Here is a 23,102-nt window from a genome sequence, read left to right as displayed (position 1 = left end):
GCAGATACATGTGTGAAACAAAATGAAAATTGAAGTGTTAATCTTCAACATAAAATTACGTACAAATGGGATTTAAAATGAGATTGTAAATTATTTAAATTTTTAAAGAAGGGAAGAAGACTTCTCTAAAAGGGGAGAAATTATACGAAAATACTGAACACACACATTGTAAGCAAATGAACTTTATTTTATTTTAATTTTTTTTTCGTTTCATGAATGGAATAAAAGCTCTTAGTATCGTCAATGAAAGAAGAAAAGCTGAAATAATCATATATGTAAAATTTAATAGAATAGAGAGAGAGAGAGAGAGAGAGAGTGTGTGTGTGTGTGTGTGTGTGTGTGTTATAAAGCTCAAGAGATCCTATCCCACATAACATTCTACAGGGCACTTGTGTGATAAAAGATGACACATGTGGCCTGCAAATTTCAGATGGCAATTGGAAGTAAACAAATAGGAGGTCCAATGATGACTAAATTAAAGGAGGCCGCGAAGAATTAAGATGCTTGATGACTATGTCTCATGGTTAGTTAGGTTTTTATTACTCTATTTTTGTATTTTATTTGTTTAATTAGGATTTTTCAGATTTGGAATATTTTAGATTATCTATTAAGTGTCATTATCTTGTAAAATTTATTGGTTTTATTATTTTTTTCGATGAAAATTGGTTTTATTATGTTAAATATATCGAATGCCAAATACTAATATCTTTTTTATTGCATACATACATGCATACCATTAAACGAACTTTTGTAGATTGCATCTTATCCCCTTATTTTAGAATATATTTTTTTCTTCAGAGTCATTTGGGAAACTTTGTCTATTTAAAGATCAAGATGTAATTAGTTATTTTCAATATATGAATAATATTGAATTTATTGCAAATTTTACACTTTCTGCTTTTGTATGTTTGAATGAATACTCATAGATTACAAGAGTTTGATCAATTCTTATCGTGCTTGTTCATAGCTAGGGATCTATAAACGAGTTTATCTAGGCCCTAGGACTTTAGATAACCAGGGCTGTTGTTTTCTATGTTACAAAAAAAAAAAATTTTTTTTTCAAAAAAAAATATTCATTTGGTTAAGTATTTTGAATTTAAATATTTTTAAAAATTGTTCTAATTTTTTGTTTTTAAAAACCAATAAAAAGAAAGCAACTTAATTAGAGTTATTTTTGTTTTCTTTTTTTATTTTTAAAGTACATCACATTTAATAATTGTAAACTACCTTAAGTTATGACCAACCATTATCATAAGTTATCATCATCAACCATTTTTAACCACCATTATTGGTCTTTTTTAAACTCTAAAATTATTTTCAAATTAATACAATCAAATGGATTTTCATTTTTTTAAAATTCAAAATTGGTTTTACAAAATATTTCTTTATATAAAAAAATAGAACAAAAATAAACAAGCTCTTACACTTTTGTGCCTTCAAGTCTTCTATATTCTAAGTTCTAACATAATATTTTTTTATGCCCCGGGTTTTCCAAAAAAATTTTATATATGACGGATCCATTCCACATCACTTCATCCTGGTCTTACTTGATTATGCAAAAGAAGCGTTGACAAATTCAAAGAGTTGATCATTTCCATAAACAGATATATGAATGTAATTTAGTCATATATTTAAATCGAACTTTCTACTTTGGTCAATTGTTACAGCTTGATAAATTAAAATGAGGATGGTGCCAACCAACGTTTAATTTCTACTAATGATGTATAATCAACTATGAAATAAGTGTGTACAAGCAATTTTTTTTTTACTTGACCTTGTCTTTTTTAGTTATACAAAAATTTTAGGTGATGTTGAGTTTCAAGAAGTCCCATAGCATTCTTTTGGACTTGGAGAATTCTTACAAATATATTTACGGATCACCTACTAGCAAGATTATCACAATTGTAGTGAGATTTAAATTCAGCCATGATTTTATAAATTATATAAATCAAGTCCTCACCAACTATACTAATATTTACTAACTTGAATTTTTCTACATCAGGAAGATAGGAAGAAGTCGCTCTAGAGGGACCCTCTTCACATTAAAATCTTAATTTGATTCTAATAATATATTAAATGATTGAAATAGCAAAACTGATGCTGATAAAACTTGTTACTTAAGCGTCAAGCTAATTCTAGAAAGTCACGCCATGCTCAAGCCATAGTATTAACATAATGAAGCCAAAATCTTGTCCATTTATATATTCGGTATTCGAAATAAAAATGAATAAAATAATTTTGAGATTAAAATTACTTTCACAGTTATCTTTTATTATAAAAAGGATACACACAAGTATTAAAAAAAAAATAGAGGCGATGATATATGGTTTAATTTGAGACAAAATGGTGAATTACAATTGTGGAACCAAGTGATTCTAAAATTCTAAAAAAGGATTAAAGGTTAAGCAGTGGGGCTATGATATTACAAAAGATGGTATTTTTTTTTTTTTTGGATAAACAAAAGCTGATATTGATATCATGTAATATATAAAAGTAATAATATTACAAAATTAAATTTTACAGATATTTCAAACTTTTTTTTTTTGGGTTAAATCTTGAAATATAAATGTCAAATAATTTAAGAAACCTTGGTCCTTTACTGAAATTTCATATCCTTTTGGGTAATGAATTTATTTCAAATTCATGTTTAGGAAAATCATAACCAATGACCATTGAACAACATTTATTATTTGGTTCCTTGGTCCTGCAGGACAATATCAGAATTATTTGGTCTTGCAAAGCAATAAATGTTGCTCAGTAATATTTGATTGTGATTTTCCCTTCGTAGTTTGGTTTCAAATTGTTATTCATCTCCAAGAAATGAACTAATTTCATATTGGGAAAATCACAATTAAGGACCACTAAAGAACATTTATTACTCCGCTAACTAAACATAATAATGCTATGGCTGTAAACTGGAGGCCTAGCGTTGTGAAAAAGGCCGATGGAATCAAGTAAATCTGAAACCTCTTGTGGGAACACAGCTAATTAAACAAAAGAGAAAGTGGCAATACGTGTTTGGTGAAACATCTACAGCGACGTTGATTATTGAAAAATGAACCCGGGGAGGTTAAGTAGTTGTTAAAGAACGCACGGCTTAGACTAAACTAAGAATGATCAATACCAATTCCAAAAATAATTGATTTACGCATTTGCTTTGATTAAGTCGAAACTGAAAGCGAACACCAATTCTTTGGTCTTATCAAAAAAAAAAATGTGGATACCAGTTCAAAAATGGTAGCTCCTCCCTCCAGCTATAAATACGTCACAACAAATGCGTTTTGCCACAACAAACACAAATCAAAGAAATTAAGGATTTGAGAATTCAAAGATGAAAAGTTCATTTGTGATTTCTCTCGTTGCCCTCTTGGCTTTGGCTTCCTCCGTTGCTTCAGCCTATGACCCCAGCCCTCTCCAAGATTTTTGTGTCGCTCTCAAAGATAACAAACTTGGAGGTACACACAAGTCACACACACACACACACACACACGATAACATGCATATTTTATCTCTGGGATAACCAAAAGTGACAATTTACGTGATATGTTGAGGGATATATCTAAAGAGGTCAATCCTTATGAGAGACAGAGATTGTTAAAAGTAGGCTTGGCCTGCTATTTTGTCGCTCTATATCCCTCTACACTCACATAAAGTCCTTTTTTGGGATCCAATAAGTTAGCATGCATACAAGGCTATTGGCTATACTTATTAATTGGGCATCTGCACGTGAATTTTGTGCAGTATTCGTGAATGGGGAATTTTGCAAAGACCCCAAGCTCGTCAAAGCAGAAGACTTCTTCTACCACGTAACGCCGGGGAACACATCCAACCCATTAGGCTCCCAAGTGACTCCAGTGGCTGTGACAGAAATTCCAGGACTCAACACTCTTGGCATCTCCCTTGCTCGTGTCGATTTTGCGCCATACGGTTTGAATCCTCCTCACATTCACCCTCGAGGCACTGAGTTATTGATCGTCATCGAAGGAACTCTCTTGGTTGGATTTGTGGCTTCCAATCAAAATAATAACACCCTCTTCACCAAAGTCCTCAACAAAGGAGATGTGTTTGTGTTCCCCATTGGTCAGATTCACTTTCAACTCAATGTTGGGCATGACAATGCTGTAGCCATTGCCGGTCTTAGCAGCCAAAATCCAGGAGTCATTACCATTGCTAATGCTCTGTTTAAATCCAATCCTCTCATCTCTCCTGATGTTCTCGCTAAGGCATTCCAGGTTGACAAGAAAATAATTGACTCTCTTCAAAAGCAATCTTGGTACGACAATAACTAAACAGACCATCCACTACCGATCCGTAATTATATTCTACTTTAAATAAATATGCATGATGCATGCAGGTTGATGTTGTAACCTCAATTATATAATGCATGCAAAAGCAATTATATTTCCTCATGTAACTTCAATTATATATTGCTTAAATAAATATGATGAATTCTGGTTTACATTGTACCTTTTTCTTTGTTTGAATTTGATTTGGTTTAATTTCTTGCAGAATTCGTAGTGTTTACCTCAAAAAAATTATATACAGTTGTGTGAACTCAAGGTTAGAGACGTGTTACTATTACATACGAGCCCGATATTATTCTCTGCTTTCCAAAACTATTAACCCTGGGCCTATTTATGAGAAACGAATGATAGCTAATAAACAAATGATTGTTGAACAAATTAAATTTATAAGAAATAAACAAATTATAAGAAATAAATGATAGTTAAATTTTTACTATCTTTCGTTTCTTGAAAGTTTAATTATTTTGTTTCATATAAATAGGCAATGGCTTAGTACATTCACTAGTTAAAAAAAAAAATTCATCATCAGATCAATATTGTTTTCTCTGTTCTTTTCCGTGCCCCAATGCAAATAAATCCGCGCATCATCCGACGACGAGTAAGTCAAGGAGAAAACTAATCAATGACTATGCATATTGTGATTAACATTTAAAAGTTAATCATGTTTAATGATTTTTTTTTTCCTCTTCTCTTTAATTTATTCTATGTCCCACGGTGCTAATTGTGGTCTTCAACTTCAAATTTCACCATAACTAGATATGCTCGTGTTGGAAATGATGATAGTGTTTAATCCTAATTACCCACTAAAAATAATTCATATTCTATAATAATGAAAATGATGAAATCCTCATACGTACTTCTTATTACTTGAGTGAAAACATTTTAATGACCGATGTCATAAATAACAAACGAAAACATTTTAACAATCCCGTAACAAGTTCAACAAAAATTTCCATGTCTCAGATAATTCACATGTCCTTTAGTAAATCTTGATCCTTTTATGTTTTTATCACATAAACATTTTTATAGCAACTCTATGTAATGACAGCGAGAAAATATTGATGGATGTGAACTTTTGTTTAGGTCAATATTGTACCGAAACTTAATCCATTCCTCTATCCACTTTCTCTTTTCTTTTCTTCTTGTTTTTTTTTGGGTGTAAAATAAACCTTCTCAAGTATGTGCAGATAGAGTTAGTTATGACTTTACGTGTGTGTATACACATACATGTGCAAAAATGAAAATTAAAGAATTGTACATCAACAGAAAATTACGTGCAATTTGCATTTAAAATTAACATTGGTAGCCTAACGATTATAAATTTATATTTTAAAAGAAGGGAAGAAAAGTCTCGTAGACTTTTCTAAACAAGGAATGAGAGAGAGAGAATTTAATAAAAAAATTGTGAACATAAATAGTAAGAAACTTAGCAATATTATTAGTATATTATTATTTTGCACAATAAAGCACTGAGCGACGTCAACGAAAGAAGAAAAGTTAACATAATCAAATATTCAAAACTATTCATAGAATAGTGGAAAGAAAGGATCATGGGGGAACATGCGTGTGTGTTTGAGTCATTTTTAGGCATCACACTAAATAATTATTGGAGAGAACAGTATAAAAAAAATATGTTAATGAGAGAGTTGAGTGGAAGCGTCTCGCTTTTTTTTAACCAAGGTCAAGAATTCGAACATTGTTAATTGAAAAAAAAAATTGATATTAGAAGAGCCACTCAATAATACTTGAATAAATATAACCTGCAGTACTAAATTCTAAATACATGCATTATAAAGTAGAAATACAACATGTGGTCATGTAAATAATAATTCTGACTGGGAAATAATCCTATGAGGTTCAATCGGATGTAATTAAACTTTACCCCAATTTAGACTAATTCATCCACTGCTTAATCAGGGCATGACCTAGAACACTGGCATTTTATACGGAACAAATATTACATAATAAACAAATGGCTTATGTGGTGCAAAATTGACAAGATGATCCTCTTCCTGATCACTTCAAAATAATTTAACTGTCGTCTGTGGCACAAATGCTAAAATAATATATGACGGACAATCTGAGCAGAGCTTTCGACAACAAAATGATGTGCTGATTTCAGTATCTGGTCACCATCTCCTTCCTCAATATCCATTGAAATGGCTCTGCTAAGAAGAACGGAAATCCATCTAGAATGATTCGCATTTGTTAATAAGGCAACAGAGAACTTTGCCTGGAAGTCGAAGTCACAGTTTTCCTGAGGTCTTATCCCAGAGTTGCATCCTTTGTGTGCCAGTGACTCGTCCAACATGGTAAATATCATCTCGATCCAATCCACCTGCACTCAAATTGTTCCATGAAGGTGAATAAATCAAGACATTCCAGCTTCAGATCATCTTCCTTAAAAGTGGGGTAAGCAAAAGACAAGGAATATGCAATTGCTGTACAAGTGGTGAGGACCAAGAAAACAACTCTTATTGTGTGAGAGTAAAGAGCACCAACATGACGAGCTTCCATATTGTGGTGAAGCCTACCAGGCATCGTTCTATCTCTATTGACCAAAATAGAAGCTAGACAAAAGCCTACATGCATGCATGTAAATTGTCATTATCTAGTTACTTAACATCTGAAGTACTTTTATTCCTTTTCTTCTTGTGCCTGTCTTTAGGATATTATTGCAGTCTTCAATCTTGGAAGTGCAAAAATAGATATGAAGAGACAAAACTCTTAGGATTCTGGTACAATCATTAGCATTTGGTACTACATTGTATAGGTGCACCCAGAATATTGATAATTGATCGAAAGGCTTGAATGTGAACAGTCCACAATGTAACTATAAGTTCAATATTCGCTGGCTTATTTATTTTAGTATGCTAATTATTGATGATGATTTGTATTTTCTTAATTATGAAGTGTAAACATGGTTGGACATTACTTGTAGACAGTTCTTCCTGAGAGGATTCGAATCTTGATTTGTATTATTGTGAGGAACCAGCTCTTTTCATGAAACTTAACTCTTATTAATGATTATGAAATATTTGTAATAGACTATAAAACTAGACTTTTATGGTTGTCCTAACAAAATATTAACATTGTATTGCATAGCATTCATGAACTTTTCATTTTCTTCCTAATTCTTGGTTATCCGAATTCCATTGTCATTCATGGCTCAAAAAACAAAAAAAATTAAAAAAATTCCTATTTTATTCATCTTCTATCATGGACCTTAATATTTTCATTCCTTTCACTATGCATATAATTATCTATTCATCTTCAGGAGAAATTTTTGCAAGGACCACTCATCTAATCTAATAATATGTGTCATTATTTTTTTATTTTTACAATAGAAAGGCTATTTATTTTTTTTTTGCCTTTTTCTCTCTCTACCATCATTAATGGCAAAATCAATTTATATTTTTAGCAATATGAATGACATGTTTTTATTAGGTGGAGTATGGATAACGTCATATATTGGGTTGTGCCATGATTTTAACTGCGAGTCCTAATTACTTATTAAAATGTTTTACTTTGTTATTGTTAACTATACCGTGCTTGAGTGAGATTATAATTTCTCGTTCATTGCTGTTAGAGGAAAAAAAACAATGACGACTGGTGCCTACAAAACCAAATTTGATCAATTCAAGACAGGAAATGAACTTCCAGAAGAGGAAGGGAAGAAAGTAATATTTAAATTATATATATAAAGTCCACCTTTTTAATTTTTTTATTTTTTCTTCTGATCATCCTTGCTGGTAGAATCGCCAATGTTTCCCTCTTTAGTCTTTACATCATTTTCTTCATATTTCATACAAGTAATATTTATTAAAAACAGGTGTGTGAGTCTTTAATTTCATATTATATGTAATTAATTATTTAGCCCAGGCCAAAAAATTATTGATTTGATAATGTAATTGCATTAATTTTGTGTACAAAAAAGAAATTGCATTAATCATAAGCTCAATACGTATTTAACTTTAAAGAGGTTCGATTATTTTTGGGGATTTAGTCGATGTGGGCAGTCTAACAAAATGCAGGGCATGTTGTGCGTGTAACTTGAGGCCTAGAGTTGCGAAGTTGACCAATGAAAAAAATCACGAGAGAATGACAGATAAATATCTTTGAAATAGAAAATTGATAATTTGATCCGGTGAAATGTAATAATGACATGTCTTAAGAGACTTTTTTAATATTATATTTTTGAATGAAATTACTTTATTTGCCCCTGCAATTTAGAAAGTTATGATTTTATAAATTGTTTTAGTCATTAATAGATCTAAACTTGTAAATATTTATACCAAACTTATAACGATATAAAATTAGTTAGACATTATTGATAGAAAGTTGTGATAGAAGACCGATTAAAAAATCAACTCAAATGTCAAACTTCAAATTCTGAATATATTCAATTGATCTCCCTTAATAATTCCTCTCGTTTGTTACCAATTATCTACCTTTTAAATTTTACATAAAAATAAACAAGGAATGACAAATAAGTAAGGACCCTTGAAAAATACCAATGATCTTTTTTACAATTCAAATTTCAAGAATTTAAAAGTCAAAGTCTTTATTTTATATTAAATTTTTTACAAAGTGTTCAATTGCCGTTCCCTGTAAATAGCAAGCAACTTAGCAATATTATTAGGGTAAGACAACATATTAGCCCATAAACTATAAGTTCAAAAGTGTTTGAGACTCTAAACTTATTTTTTATACATTGTTCTCCCTCAACTTTTCAAAACAATACAATCTAACACCTACAATTAATAACGTTAATTTTCACTATTAGTTGACCAGAAAATGCCTAAAAAATTATAATAAAAAAGATCAAAAAATTACAGACAAGGATTCAAAAAATTACATAGAAGGACCAAGAAAATATTATCGGTCCTTTCTATAATTTTTGAAGTTTTTTTATCTTTTTCTGATTAACCAATAATTAAAGTTAACTTTTATTAATAATAGGGTTCAGATTGTACTATTTTTTAAATTTAAGAGCCACATTACTAATAAGTTTAAGACGTATTGTCTTTTATCTATAAACTATGCATTGAATAGTAAAAAGAAAGGGTCATGGGGACATGGAAGTGTTTGAGAGATAGAGGAGAGATACAGGGGGACAGACGTGAAGAAAACGATTGAGATGATAATGATGGCACGTAGCGGGTGAACAATAAGACTGAAAGACTTTACCAAATCTTAACTTGCTTCCTCCAAGGAATAAATCAATTACTACTCCGGTCAATTGCTGAGACATTTTTTTTTTTAACTAAACTTGGTCGGTATAGGTTTGACCAAAAAAAAAAAGAAAAAGCTTGGTCTGTACTGAACATTTAGTGCATGTTTGACACATGGAAAATTCTTTTTGGAACCATAAGAGACATTTTTTAAGAAATTTTAATATTTGATTTTATAAGCAAATTATAAAAAGATAGTAGGAATGGAAAAAATAATATGATAATCTTTAACAAAATTTAATATCTTGAAAAAAGTGCCTTTAAGTATCTACTTTGATGTTTCGACTATCAATTTCAAAGTATCCATACGTATCAAAAGTTAAAAATATTTTTTAATTAACAATAATCTTTTGATACATTAAAGATACATGTTGAAGAAATGTCAGCATATATTAGTATCAGATATAATATTGACACGAATATGTCAAGCAATTAGAAGTATTGATACTTCATAACTAATAAACAATCAATTTATTTTGTGGTAGATAAAAATTTAAAAAAATTATAACAGCTCTTATATAAAAAAATTAATTATTTCCTCAGTCTCATTTACTTATGAATCTTTTGTATTTAGAAGTGAATAACATTTGGGTAATTAATCTTTTCATTTGGGACTTTGATGTAATTATCCTTTTTAAAATTTCCATCGTGGCCTCCAACAAAAAATTTAGAAAAATTATAAACAGGTCTTAGATAAAAATATATTTGGTATAACTGTAAAAACTAGAAACAATTTAATATTTTGTTGCATCAAAGTTTTGTAAATAAATTATGTTATATTATTATTGAGTCGTAGAGTTGCGAAGAAGTCCGATGAAAAAATTCAACTCAAATGTCAAACTTAAAATCCTGAATATATTCGATTGATCTCCCTTAATTCATCTAGTTGGTTACCAATTAATTATAAATTATATATTCAAGCAAACAAGGAATGAGAAACAAAAGCACCAAAAAAAAAACTGAACAAAAACAGTAAGCAACTCAGCAATACTTTTCTTATGTGTAACAAAGCTCAAAGAGACGTCTATCAACGAAAGCAGAAAAGTTCGAGAAGTCAAATATTCAAAACTATGCATTAATTATTGATTATATATGAACAAAAATAACAGGCAGCAAGGATGGAAGTTGGAGCATGTGCCTCATGACAAGTCAACTGGGAAGGTGGTAAATTCTGTTTTCTGGAATGAACGAGATAAATTCTGATCTAAAGAAGTATTGGCAAAAATTGCAAGAAAGAGCATGAGAAATCACAAGAAAGGGAACAACAAAATTACAAAAAAGGACACAAATTTTTTCTATAATTTAAAACCAAACTTTTACTCAAAAAATTTGAACTTTGGATCCTTAAGAAAATTTCTAGTATAAATTTTTCTAAACTATCACTTTCTACATGCTATAAAACTTATGTAAATAAAATAAAAAAAATTTGCTTAATTTAAAATTTAAGGTCACTACAAATGATCTACAGCCACTCATCCCTATTTGAAATAACAAATCTGACATATATTTCCTCTGGTTCATGACAAATATTTTAATAGACCAAGATCTTTTATTTTAAATTTACCATACAAAAAATCTTTAGTTTGTTCAATACTAGTTTTAGAACTCCAAGTAATTAATAGGTCATCCACATACACAAGGATTATTACAATGCCATCATCAAAGTGCTTAACAAACAATGAATAATCATGCATGCTTTGACTATAAGCTCCCAATTTTAGTGCTTAAGTAAGTTTATGGTTCCATTGATAGGATGCTTGCTTTAATTCATACAAGGACTTATAGAGTCTATATACTTTAGTCTCTCCCTTACCAAGAAGACCTTGTGGGATAGTCATATATACTTTCTCATCAAGATCACCTTGTAAGAAAGCATTGAAATCATCCATTTGATTTAGAGACTAATTATGTTAAGCAGCCAAAGCGAGAACAGTTCTAATGGTAATCATTTTTACCACATGTGAAAAAGTCTCTTGGTAGTCTATCCCCTCCCTTTGGCTATTCCCTTTTGCTACCAATCTAGCTTTATATCTCTCTACACTTCCATTAGCCTTATGTTTGATCTTATATACCCACTTAGAGCCTATAGGTATTCTACCTTTAGGTAAATCCACTATAGTCCAGGTTTTGTTTTCTTCTAAGGCTTTAATTTCAGCATCCATAGCTTCCACCCATTTCTTATTTTTAATAGCTTCTTCATAATTTCTAGGTTCAATGTCAACATCAAGAGACGAGAGGAAACATTTATGAGATGGAGAGACATAATCATAAGATACATATGATTCAATAAGGAATTTGACTTTAGAAGTACAAGCTAAACAAACATAGTCTTTGGTCCATATAGGGATTTTTCTCTCCCTAATAGGCCATATTCTATGTTGTTCTAAAGTGTGAGGTTCAATAAAATTATCATCAAAAATAGGATGTGGTTCTCCTAACTCATTCATATCTAAAGAATTTTCTGCATCAGGCTCAATAATCAAAGAATTACCATTCAATTTTTGTGAATGTAATTAATCAAGGTCATACCAAAACACTTTATCAAAGGATTATTTTGCCTTATTGTGAACAATATTTCTAGCATCTTTAAAAGGAAATTTACTTTTAACAAACCTAACATGCCTGGAAATAAAGATGTGATTACTCCTTAAAGTCAACAAAATTATGATAACCCTGATAAAATAAATTAATGTATATATGATAATTTGTTTTTAGTGTGTTTATATTAAATCTTGAGACAATGATGCCAATAGGGGAAGCTTATGCAGTAGTAGCTATGCTGGTATACTTTCACTTAGTCCCAAGTTCGAATCTGAGCAAGCCCATGAGGAATTCATTTTTTTTCCTTTGCGGATTTACATTGTAAAATTACCAAACTACCTTTATTACAATCAGATATTTTTTAAACTCTTCCTTCGTTCTTTGGCAATCATTCTGGAGTAGAGAGAGAGAGTTGCGAAACTTGCACCGAACCTTTGCCCTATCACCCATCAAATCACTGTCTTCTTCTTTCTTAACTAAGAGTTGCCATCGTTCATGCCAGTCACCACCGCTAAAGCACTACCGCTATGTCCTTTGCTACTGTCGTGAGTTTCTCCCTGTTTTGCTGTACTTTTCTTCTCTGCTCGTCTTCATGGATGCACGCTAAAATGCTTCTTGTTCATCTTACTCTTGATGTGGCAATCTAAGTCTGTCTATGGGAAGAGAAACATGCAAAACTGGGCTTGCTGGTTGAGGGTCAGTCACCGAGCTTCACCTCCTCTGTTCGGCGTTCAAGATTTTCTTTTCTTCCCTCTGGTCGTTTGCCACTGCATAACTTAACTGGGTTGAGGTAAGGAGCTTCAATCCTTTTATTATTGACTTAGCTATGCTTGTGAGTGTAGGTTTCTACTGCTGCTCTGTGTGTGTGAGATTTCAGAAGGTTAGCATGTTCTGGTTTTGTCACTGCCATGCTGTGTGATGAGAAAATGAATAAATTAAGTTAAATGATCTAGAAACCGATTTGAACTTGGTAATGATATATGTATATATGTGATTTGAGAATTGAAGTAGTGTAAATTTAGTTTCCCTGTGCCTCTCTGTGGCTGTATGAGCATGCATATCAAGGAGGAATTTAATTTAAAGGGGAATGGTAGTTGTATAAGAGAGAAAGATGAGGTTGCAGATTGAGGTTCTGGTTGAAAACGATTGCCTTAGTGATATTGTAAGGTTTAGAGAAGCTAAAATTTATGAGGAAAATATTAATATTAGCTTGGTAAATTATGCCTATATGGTGTTTGATAAAATGCCTAATAGAAAATTTTACCCCAAAGAATTGGAATGACATGATTAAAGCTTTATGGAGGAAGTCATAAGGACGAATGATAATGCCTGGGCCAATTTTAAATCATAAATTTGGCTTTGAATTTTAGATGGGGATGCTTAATTTGGAGTTGTGTTTAAGATTATATTTATCTATATTCTTATAGGGCGGGCAAAAGAACAAAACCCTGACAAGAATTAAAGGAAGAAAATCTTTGGAAATTTGGAACTCCGACAAGTAAGTGAATAACATTCCATTTAATTTATTTTTAATAGTCTTTTACTGAAATATTTTATTTTTATGAATTACATTAATTTTGAAAATTATGAAATATTAATGAAGGACAAATGAGTTATGATATGTGCATTTATTTATTTTTAAAAGTGTATTTCTAAGATTGATGAAAGCATTCTTGTATGGTTGTTGAGCTTTGAAATGTATTAGCTACTCAATTATTGAAAGTTTGGTATATTAGCTATAAAGTATGATTTTTGCAAATTTTGAGATTTGAAACAATTCATGCGAGTTTGGCATTGAGAATGGTAATTTTATTACAGCAATAATTATTTTTCTTGCCTATTTAAAATGTGATTTTTAAGAGGATTCTAAATAGAACACTACCGCTAACGGTAGTTCCATTAGCCCGTAGCATGCTATGGTTAAACACTAGTTAGTATTTCTCGTGAGCTTTGTTCTCACATTTGATATTCGCGGGCTTTGTACCTGCATTTGATTTCGTGGCTTGAGCCACGTTTGGTTACTTACCCTCGTGAATTGTGTGTCCACGTTTATTTCATAGTTTCGGCTGCATTTGGTTACTTACCCTCATGGACTGTGTGTCCACATTTGTTGTCGTGGCATAAGCTGCATTTCGTTATTATCTTCGTGGACTATGTGTCTATGTTTGTTACTTATTTTATTGAGTTCTCAAAATTTTAAATGTCGACTAATATGTATTTTCAAAATTTACATGATTTTGGCTAGCAATTATATTACTCTGATTTATGTGTGAATAACTAGTTTTCTTTAAGCATGATAAAAAATGAATTGCTTTCAAATTACTCTCATTTTACCATTATGGTTATGACTTATAGATTTACAAATTTATTTTGTTCAATTATTTTTAATTATTTACACCATCATTTGAGTTTGTTAATTTAAAATTTTAAATTCTATTTTAGGAATGCTATTGACTGAAAAACTTATTTTGATCTCAAATTTGTTGGCTGAAGCTAATCTTACCATCAACTTCTGAAAGGCGATATAGCTACATTGACTGGAAATTTTGATTGGTACTATTACTTTTGATGTAAATATATTAGTTGTATGTATGTTTGATGTAAAAGAAAGATTAGTGCTCCACATAGATTGTTGTTAGTGTTTTATTTTGATCTATATATACTATAGCTAGCTGGAAGGAGCTAAGCTCCTAATTGATATTGTATTTTGTGAAAAATTTTGTTGTAGAATTTCCAGGAGATCCTATTTATAGGAGAGGTTTGGCCAAAAATTTTACAAAAATGTTAAAGTCTTCTTATGACAGTTAATAGTAAAAGTGTTATAATTTCTATATAATATGATTTTTTTTTAGAAAGCAGATTAATTTTTCATGTTAAGGCTTACGGGAATGCGTAATGTAGTTTGCACCTGTGCTGGTCACCCTCTGTTTTTGGGGCATGACAAAAATAAATCTCTTTTGTCCTTTTGGATATCCTAAAAAAACACAAGGATCAAATCTAGGTTGGAATTTATTACTAATAGTTAAATTTGTGGCAAATGCAAGTGAACTAAAAATTTTTAGGTTCCTAAAATCAAGTGTTCTACCATAAACAATTTCATAAGGAGTTTTAAACTATAAAATTCTAGATGGAATTCTATTTATCAAACATGCAACCATCTAAACATTCCCCCTAATATTGAATAGGTAAAGCACACTATGAAATAAGACACCTAGAAACTTGTAAAATGCTCCTATGTTTTCTTTTCACTACCCTATTTTGTTCAGGTGTATAAGGACAGATGGTTTCATGTAAAATTCCTTTACTTTCAAGAAACATTCTAAGTTTATGATTGATAAACTCCTTTCCATCATTAGTCCTATTTCTCTTTACACGTATAGTGAATTGATTCAAGACATGCCACAAAATTTTTAATGCAACCAACAGTCTCATATTTATGATTTAACAAGAACAACCACATTGCTCTAGAAAAATCATCCACTATCATAAGGAAATATTGGTGTCCTTGATGTGTGGGCTCCTTATAAGGTCCCCATACATCCACGTGCAATAATTCAAATAGAAAGAAGTTTTAATGGAACTAGAATGAAAAGGGAACTTAGTTTGTTTAGATTGAACACAAGTCTCACAAACTTTATTATTCAAGCGAGTATCGTCTCTTAATAGATGCAAATATCTCATAACAGGAAATAAAAGGTGGCCTAATCTATAGTTCTATAGCCATTCATCACTCAAGCCATTGTTTACAACATTTTCAGCAGCACTAGCAACATGATTATTAATGTTTAGAAAATATAAACCCTCTATCAGTTTGCCAGTTGCTTTCATCCTACCACCTTGAAGGTCCTACACCAAACAAGGTTTAGGAAAGAAAGCAACTAGACATTTTTCTTCCGTTGTTAGTCTAGGAATAGAAATTAAGTTAAAACACAATTCAGGTGCATACAGGACATCTCTTAATGTTATTCCTTCTATAGTAACATTTCCTATATGATTTATTGGGACTCTTTGACCATTAGCTATTTTAATGTTTTTCACACATCTAGACTATTCTTTATAGAAGTCTAAAAGTCCTAAATCACTCACCATGTAAGTGTTCAACATGTTCTAGGCCTAAAAAGAAGAATTATGCAAACTTGTACAAGTAAGGACATGCACATTAGGCTCTAAATCTTTCTTTAGTAATTGAAGAATCTGCTTGTACTACTCTTGAGTTAATGTGGGTGCTATTGTTTGTTCCCCATCATCAGCTCCTTTAGCTGCCTCACCCTTCACTTGGGTTGATTTGTTTTCTTAAGGATGTTTGCTTTTATTTCCTCTAAAATTCTCCAGATATCCTATAATTTCATAGTAGTTTTCCTCGATAGGTCCTCATTTGTGGCAATATGTACACTCTAAAGAAGAATTCCCATGTCCACATCCTCAATTAGCATGTCCTTAACCCGTTCCCACAGCCATGGCATTGCCTTCCATTAGTGTAGGTTTATTTAATCTGGCAATATTCTTTTGTGCTTCATCTTCCATAATCATGCTGTAGGCCTAATTTACCATGGGCAGAGGGGTCATTAACTGGATCTAAGATTGAGCCTGACTGTAGGGATCACTAAGGCCCATAAGAAATTGCAACAATCACTGTTGATGCATCACCTCTACGTACACATTTAATGCATCACATTTATAGGTAGGAATTATTACCAGGGCCGACTGTTCCTCCCAAAGCTCCTTAAGCTTTGTGAAATAGCTAGAGATTAAGAGCGAACCTTGAGTGAGTAAGTTAATTTCCTGATGAATTGAGAAGATGCGTGATCCTGTGACTTTGTCAAATCATTCCTTTAAGTCTGTTAACATCTAAAAGTTCATGTTATTTCATTACATTTTCCTTAGATACTAATCCATTTTGGTTCAATTGTATATGTTTTTATTGCTCAAATTAGGAAAATGTGCAATTTGTTTTGGGCTTGTATTCTTGGCTTTAATTTGATATTTTTAGCCTAATTTCATGTCATTTTGATTGAAGTTTTGATTAGAAGCATTTTTAGAGCTTTTGTGGATGTTTATGGAAGGCTTTTGGATGAAGAAATCAAGAGCAAAATGATTGATTTTCGTTAGCTATAAAAACAGTGCAAAACTACCAAAGTCGTCCCAAAGTCATGACTTTCGTTTGCGACTTTCGCTGCTGTCAAAAAAATGCTGCATTTCATTTATCAGAAATTAGTTGGCTAGGACACATATAAGCTGTGAGCTCGACCCAGAACGCATTCTTGAGACTTTTAGACACTTTTAGAGCTTGGTTGTACTAGGGTTTAGGCATTGAAAGAGTTGGGATCGAGAGATTGAAGCTTTGAAGACATTTAGAGCTCATTTTCTTTGGTTTTTCTATTCCTTTTCCCTTTCCTCTCTTGTAATCTGAAATGGGTCCACTTATTTGGTATATTTGTAGCTTGTGGATAATTATAAGTAGCTAAACCCTTTGTTCTAGGATTATTTGGAACCCTTGTATGGATTAACACTATGTTTCTCCTCTCTTTTTGTGATTAATGATATATATGTGTTTGTTTTACTCTTTCCTTAATGCTTCTACTTGATTGGCCACCATTTAGATGTTGGGTTCACTTAATTGATGCTTGAGAGGGTTAGGTTGAGTGTAGAACTTGGGTAAAATTGTGTAAGAACTTAATATTTGCATGTTGAATGGATGGTTTTGCTAGTAAGATAGAGATATACTTGCTAGCCTTACATAGCCACATTAGGATTGGTGTTTAAAATTAAGTTTTATTAATTGTAACAAGAGATTGAGCAATTAATTTAACTAAACACTTATTCATGACTTGAGAGAGCTTGTCCAAATATTTTTAAAACCCTAAGTTAGCACTTATTTTCATTAAAAGCATCTACGAGAGAAGGTAATTTTTGTATTATAAAATGCAAGGGGGATAGATAATCCTAGGTCCTAAATTGTGTTGGAAGTTTGTGAATCACTCACTTTTCTTCATTTTTTAGTGTTAGTTTCATTTGCAAAATTATTTCACCTAACTTTGTTTAGCTCAACTTGATCAAATTTACTTAGTCTTTTGCTTGATTATAGTTTTCTAAACAAATCCTCGAGGGAACGATACTCTACTCATTTTATATTACTTACTATGACTCGTACACTTGCGGTGAGCAACAAAGTCGATCCAAACCAAGTGTGCACTTTGGGAAAATGCAATTCCACTCGCAATCTCTTTTGAGACCGAACTTAGAAGCCAAGATAATACCATGGCATTACAATGCTCCCATTGATTATGTAGGGAAGGATTTTGCGAGTCTTTGGTGCAAGATCTATCAACGATGCCTAGTTTATGTTTCCCCAGCAAGGAGATGCGATCCCACGACTCAAAACAAGGTACTTTTCCTGTCTGATGAGCACATGTGGTACCAGTGCTGCTGCTTGAGTATCTAAGGGATGCAAATAGAGTGGATGAGTAAAATTGATCGGCGCCACAGCTGATGATTCCTTCTTCTCGTCGCTCCAGGTCATCTTAGGGTTTCTTGTTCACGAATGGTTGAGAGAAAAGAAAAGATTAGGGCTCGAGTGATGCAATTTTGCGTTTTTGAAATTTTTAACAGTCTTGGTCTTGATCTTCAACAAATGAAACGATGCACATAATGTGTTGGTCTTGAAATTCAGCCAAGGAAACAGTGCGTATTACATATTAGACCAGTGGGCCCTCTAGCTCTCCCTTATTTCTTGAGTTCACGGCCAGCTTCCTTGAAAGGTGGCCCATTCACCTTAATCTGAATCATGACCCAACAAATAAGATTGAACGCAGGTCCAAAAACCTCTTGCTCTAGATACTATGTTGAGAATAGTGTATCTATAGATAACACTGTAAAATCATGAATGCAATATTCTGAATGAATAATACTACCTTGCACTAACCCAAATAATTACAAATAACCAATATATATACAGACTAAATGGAGACTAAATACAACAATACCCCAAATAACAAATGACAATATAAAACAACAAATAATATGAAAAACATTACATATCTTCAACATCCCGTAATAAGCTCAGCTAAAATTGCCATGTCTCAAATAATTCACATATCCTTCAGTAAATCTTGATCCTTTTATGTTTTTATCACATAAACATTTTTATAGCAACTCTAAGTAATGACCGTGAGAAAATATTGATGAATGTGAAGTTTTGTTTAGGTCAATATTGTACCGAAACGTAATCCATTCCTTTATCCACTTTCTCTTTTGTCTTTTCTTTTCTTTTTTCTGTTTTTTGGTAAAATAAACCTTCTCAAGTGTGCGCAAATAAAGTTAGTTATGACTCTATGTGTGTGTATACACATACACATGCACAAAATGAAAATTAAAGAATTGTAAAGTCATCATAAAATTACGTGCAATTTGTATTTAAAATTAACGTTGGTAGCTATACGATTGTAAATTTAAATTTTAGAAGAAGGGAAGAAAAGTCTTCTTGTAGACTTTTCTGAACAAAAAATGAGAGAGATAAATTAATTAAAAAAATGTCTGTAAACATAAATAGTAAGAAATTTAATTAGCAATCTTATTAGTATTATTATTTTGTATAATAAAGCACTGAGAAACGTCAACGAAAGAAGAAAAGTTAACATAATCAAATATTCAAAATTATTCATAGAATTGTGGAAAGAAAGGGTCATGGGCGAACATGCATGTGTGTTTCAGAGTCATTTTCAGGCATTGCACTAAATAATTATTGTAGAAAATAATATAAAAAACATATTTCAATGATAGAGATGAGTGGTGACGTCTCGATTTTTTTTTTTTTAAGCAAGGCCAAAAATTGAACATTGTTAATTGAAAAAATTGACATTAGAGGAGCCACTCAATAATACTTGAATAAATATAACTTGTAGCACTAAATACTGGATATTTGCATAACAAAGTAGAATACAACATGTGGTCATGTAAATAATGATTCTGTCTGGGAAATAATCCTGCAAGATTTTTCAGATGCCGAAGACCTTTTCTTTAGTCTTAGGTCGCCGGACTTGTCTTTTCATTGGAGGTGTGGACCTATGACATTTATGTTATGTCATTATTAGTCGTTTATGCATATGTGCAAGAAAATCATAACCAAAATCCTACGACAGTGTTGCTTTGAATTAATCTTCTGTGTGTTTAAAAGGAGCTGATCGTAATGTACTATATGTATTTAAATTTTAACATACCTTATAATAATTTTTTATGAAAATAATATGTTTTTTTTTTTGCATTGAAAGAATGCACTATATAATCGCCATTTATATATATTTTTGTTGAATCAGTACTTAAATCACATTAGCAACAAAAGACTACAAGCCTAGCTTGTAAGGGGTTTAGGGAATGATTAAAGATACAAAAGATATTATCAAAGCTATAAGAGTTCCTAGCTAGATAATCAGCATATACAAAAGGGAAAATATCATTCAATGATTGCTGAGGCAACTTAAAATTATTATAATCTTTTCTCATCTAAAATTATCTTCAAATTAGTCCCCTGATCTTGCAGTAATATTTTAAAATTTTTTTGTCCTTGTTTGATACTAAATACTCTCGATGGTCCTTAAATGATATTTTTCCTTATACAATATTTTCCTCGTGCAAATGATGAACTTCCAGGGTCAAATCTCTGTGGAAAAGAAGCTGCGCATCTACTATGATGTCTCTGAAAGAATGACTTTCATTACACCCTCAAGTAACAAGATTTACAGCATCTATGCAATCTCAATATAATTTGACTTTCATGTATCCATTATCCCAGCACAGGCTCAAATCATGGATAATAGCGATAATCGCCATATATTTTTAACAGAATGGTTTACAAAAATCTTCAATATCCTTCTTTAGTTAATAATTTCTATTAAAAAATTTGTGGCTGTTGCATGTTTGCAGCTTGTCAATATATTCAACTAATGCATTAATTCCTCTTCTTGGAACCCAATCAATTATTAACTATATACACATAAACAAAAGAGCAAGTTGGAATAGGTGTTTGGTAAAACATCTACAGCGCGTTGACATTTAAAAGATGAACCTGGGGAGGTGTAGTTAAAGAATGCTCAGACTAAACTAAGAGTGATTACCGATTCAAAAAATAATTGATATATTTGTTTTGATTAGGTCGAAACTAGAAGTGAATACCAATTCAATAATGGCGGCTCTTCTCCGTCCTGCTATAAATAGATCACACCAACGAATGCATTTTGCCACAACAAACACACAATTAAAAGATTAAGGATTTGAGAATTCAAACATGAAAGGTTCAGCAGTGTTATCACTCTTTGCCCTCTTGGCTTTGGCTACCCCAATTGCTTCTGCCTATGACCCTAGCCCGCTCCAAGATTTTTGCATCGCTCTCAATGAAGCCAATCCTCAAGGTACGTAACAAAATGGGATGCGCACACACGCGCACTCACACTCACTTCGTGCGAGTGAGCGCACGGACTAGGATATTGACTACTTGCCAAAGCAGAAGACTTCTTCTACCACGTAACGCCAGGGAACACATCCAACCCGTTGGGTTCCAAAGTGACTCCAGTGGCTGTGAAGGAAATACCAGGACTCAACACTCTTGGCATCTCCCTTGCTCGTGTTGATTTTGCACCATACGGTTTGAATCCTCCTACACTCACCCTCGTGGCACTGAATTGCTGATCGTCATTGAAGGAACTCTCTTGGTTGGATTTGTGGCATCCAATCAAAATGATAACCGCCTCTTCACCAAAGTCCTCAATAAAGGAGATGTGTTTGCATTCCCAATCGGACAGATTCACTTTCAACTCAATGTGGGGCATGACAATGCTATAGCAATTGCTGGTCTAAGCAGTCAAAATCCAGGAGTAATTACCATTGCTAATGCTTTGTTTAACTCCACTCCTCCCATTTCTCCCGAGGTTCTCACTAAAGCCTTCCAAGTTGACAAGAACATAATTGCTTATCTTCAAAAGCAATCTTGGTACGACAATAACTAAAAACACACTATCCACCACCCATCATCCGTGATTCTACTTCATGTTTATTTCTGTTAATTTTCTTATGCAACTCAAGTTATATCTTTGTTTTTAGTATGCAGCTCCTGTTAGATCTTTTAATAAATAAATAATTAAGATGCATGCAGGCTTACGTTGTACCTTGCTCTCTGTAATTTCATTTGGTCTCTGGTCATGCAATTAGTCAATGCTAATTTTAGCTAGCCTATCCACACAGATAGTTCAGGAAGTGCATGAGATTATTTTTTTCCTGAATGGAAAATTTATCATTAATCCTAAAAGGGATACAACTCATCAAAGTCTCTCACAAATAGCTAGCATCCCTTCATTATCTATCTCTTTTCTACAACCTGCAGCTTTCATAGGCCCCTTAAAAAATAGCCCATTGGAGGTCTCTCCCATATCACTCTCTTATTTAATCAATACATATATATTAATTTTCCTTTTTCGACTAAAAAAATTAATTTTCCTCTTAAAGCATCAATCTTAAATGGAATTTAAATTTTTACAATAAACTCCTCTGGGTCATTCCGACGCTGAAATTCTTCCTAGAATATTTGTACCTTCCTCCAAGTCCGTAAATTCCAACATGCACCACCAAAATCCATCCTCAATTTGAAAACGTTTCTCGCTGGATCATATTTTCAGAGAAACAAATAATTGTACGAACTGGCTTACTTACCAAACACGTCAAAATAGTTTAGATATTAGCATTCTTAACGATCAATCTTTAAGATATAGGGACCTTATATATTCTCTAATCTGACTTGGTTCTGTTTTTCTTGCACGATTTTTTTTACCGTGACTATGCTATTCAAAAAAAAATAAAAAAGAGGAAGAAAAAAAGAAAAAGAATCATGCTTTGCTGCTCAAATTAAAAACCAATTGGAAATTTTCCCTCAAAATGTTTGGTGTATTTATCTCAGTGAAACAGCCATTCTAAACTAATTGAGCGGAGGCACATAATTGCCTTTTCTAGTCACCTTGAAACCAATTGAATGATATCT

General features: G+C 32.1%; 1 protein-coding gene and 1 pseudogene across 1 annotated transcript; both read left to right on the top strand.

Moving 5' to 3' along the window:
- Positions 1-3,293: 3,293 nt before the first annotated feature.
- LOC129286768 (germin-like protein subfamily 1 member 7) lies at positions 3,294-4,459 on the top strand. Its single transcript, XM_054922790.1, has 2 exons — positions 3,294-3,455; positions 3,742-4,459. Exons 1-2 carry the CDS (start codon positions 3,332-3,334, stop codon positions 4,287-4,289), a joined length of 672 nt encoding a protein of 223 aa, XP_054778765.1. The 5' UTR covers positions 3,294-3,331; the 3' UTR covers positions 4,290-4,459.
- Positions 4,460-21,330: 16,871 nt separating this feature from the next.
- LOC129287092 (germin-like protein subfamily 1 member 16) lies at positions 21,331-22,356 on the top strand (annotated as a pseudogene).
- The last annotated feature ends 746 nt before the right edge of the window (positions 22,357-23,102 follow it).

This window comes from Prosopis cineraria, unplaced genomic scaffold (assembly GCF_029017545.1).
Source record: "Prosopis cineraria cultivar Desert tree isolate PC_DT_omini unplaced genomic scaffold, ASM2901754v1 PC11, whole genome shotgun sequence".
Classification (NCBI taxonomy): Eukaryota; Viridiplantae; Streptophyta; class Magnoliopsida; order Fabales; family Fabaceae; genus Prosopis; species Prosopis cineraria.
The sequence above is the reverse complement of the archived record's forward strand: the minus strand, read 5'-3'. Positions and strand labels throughout refer to the sequence as shown.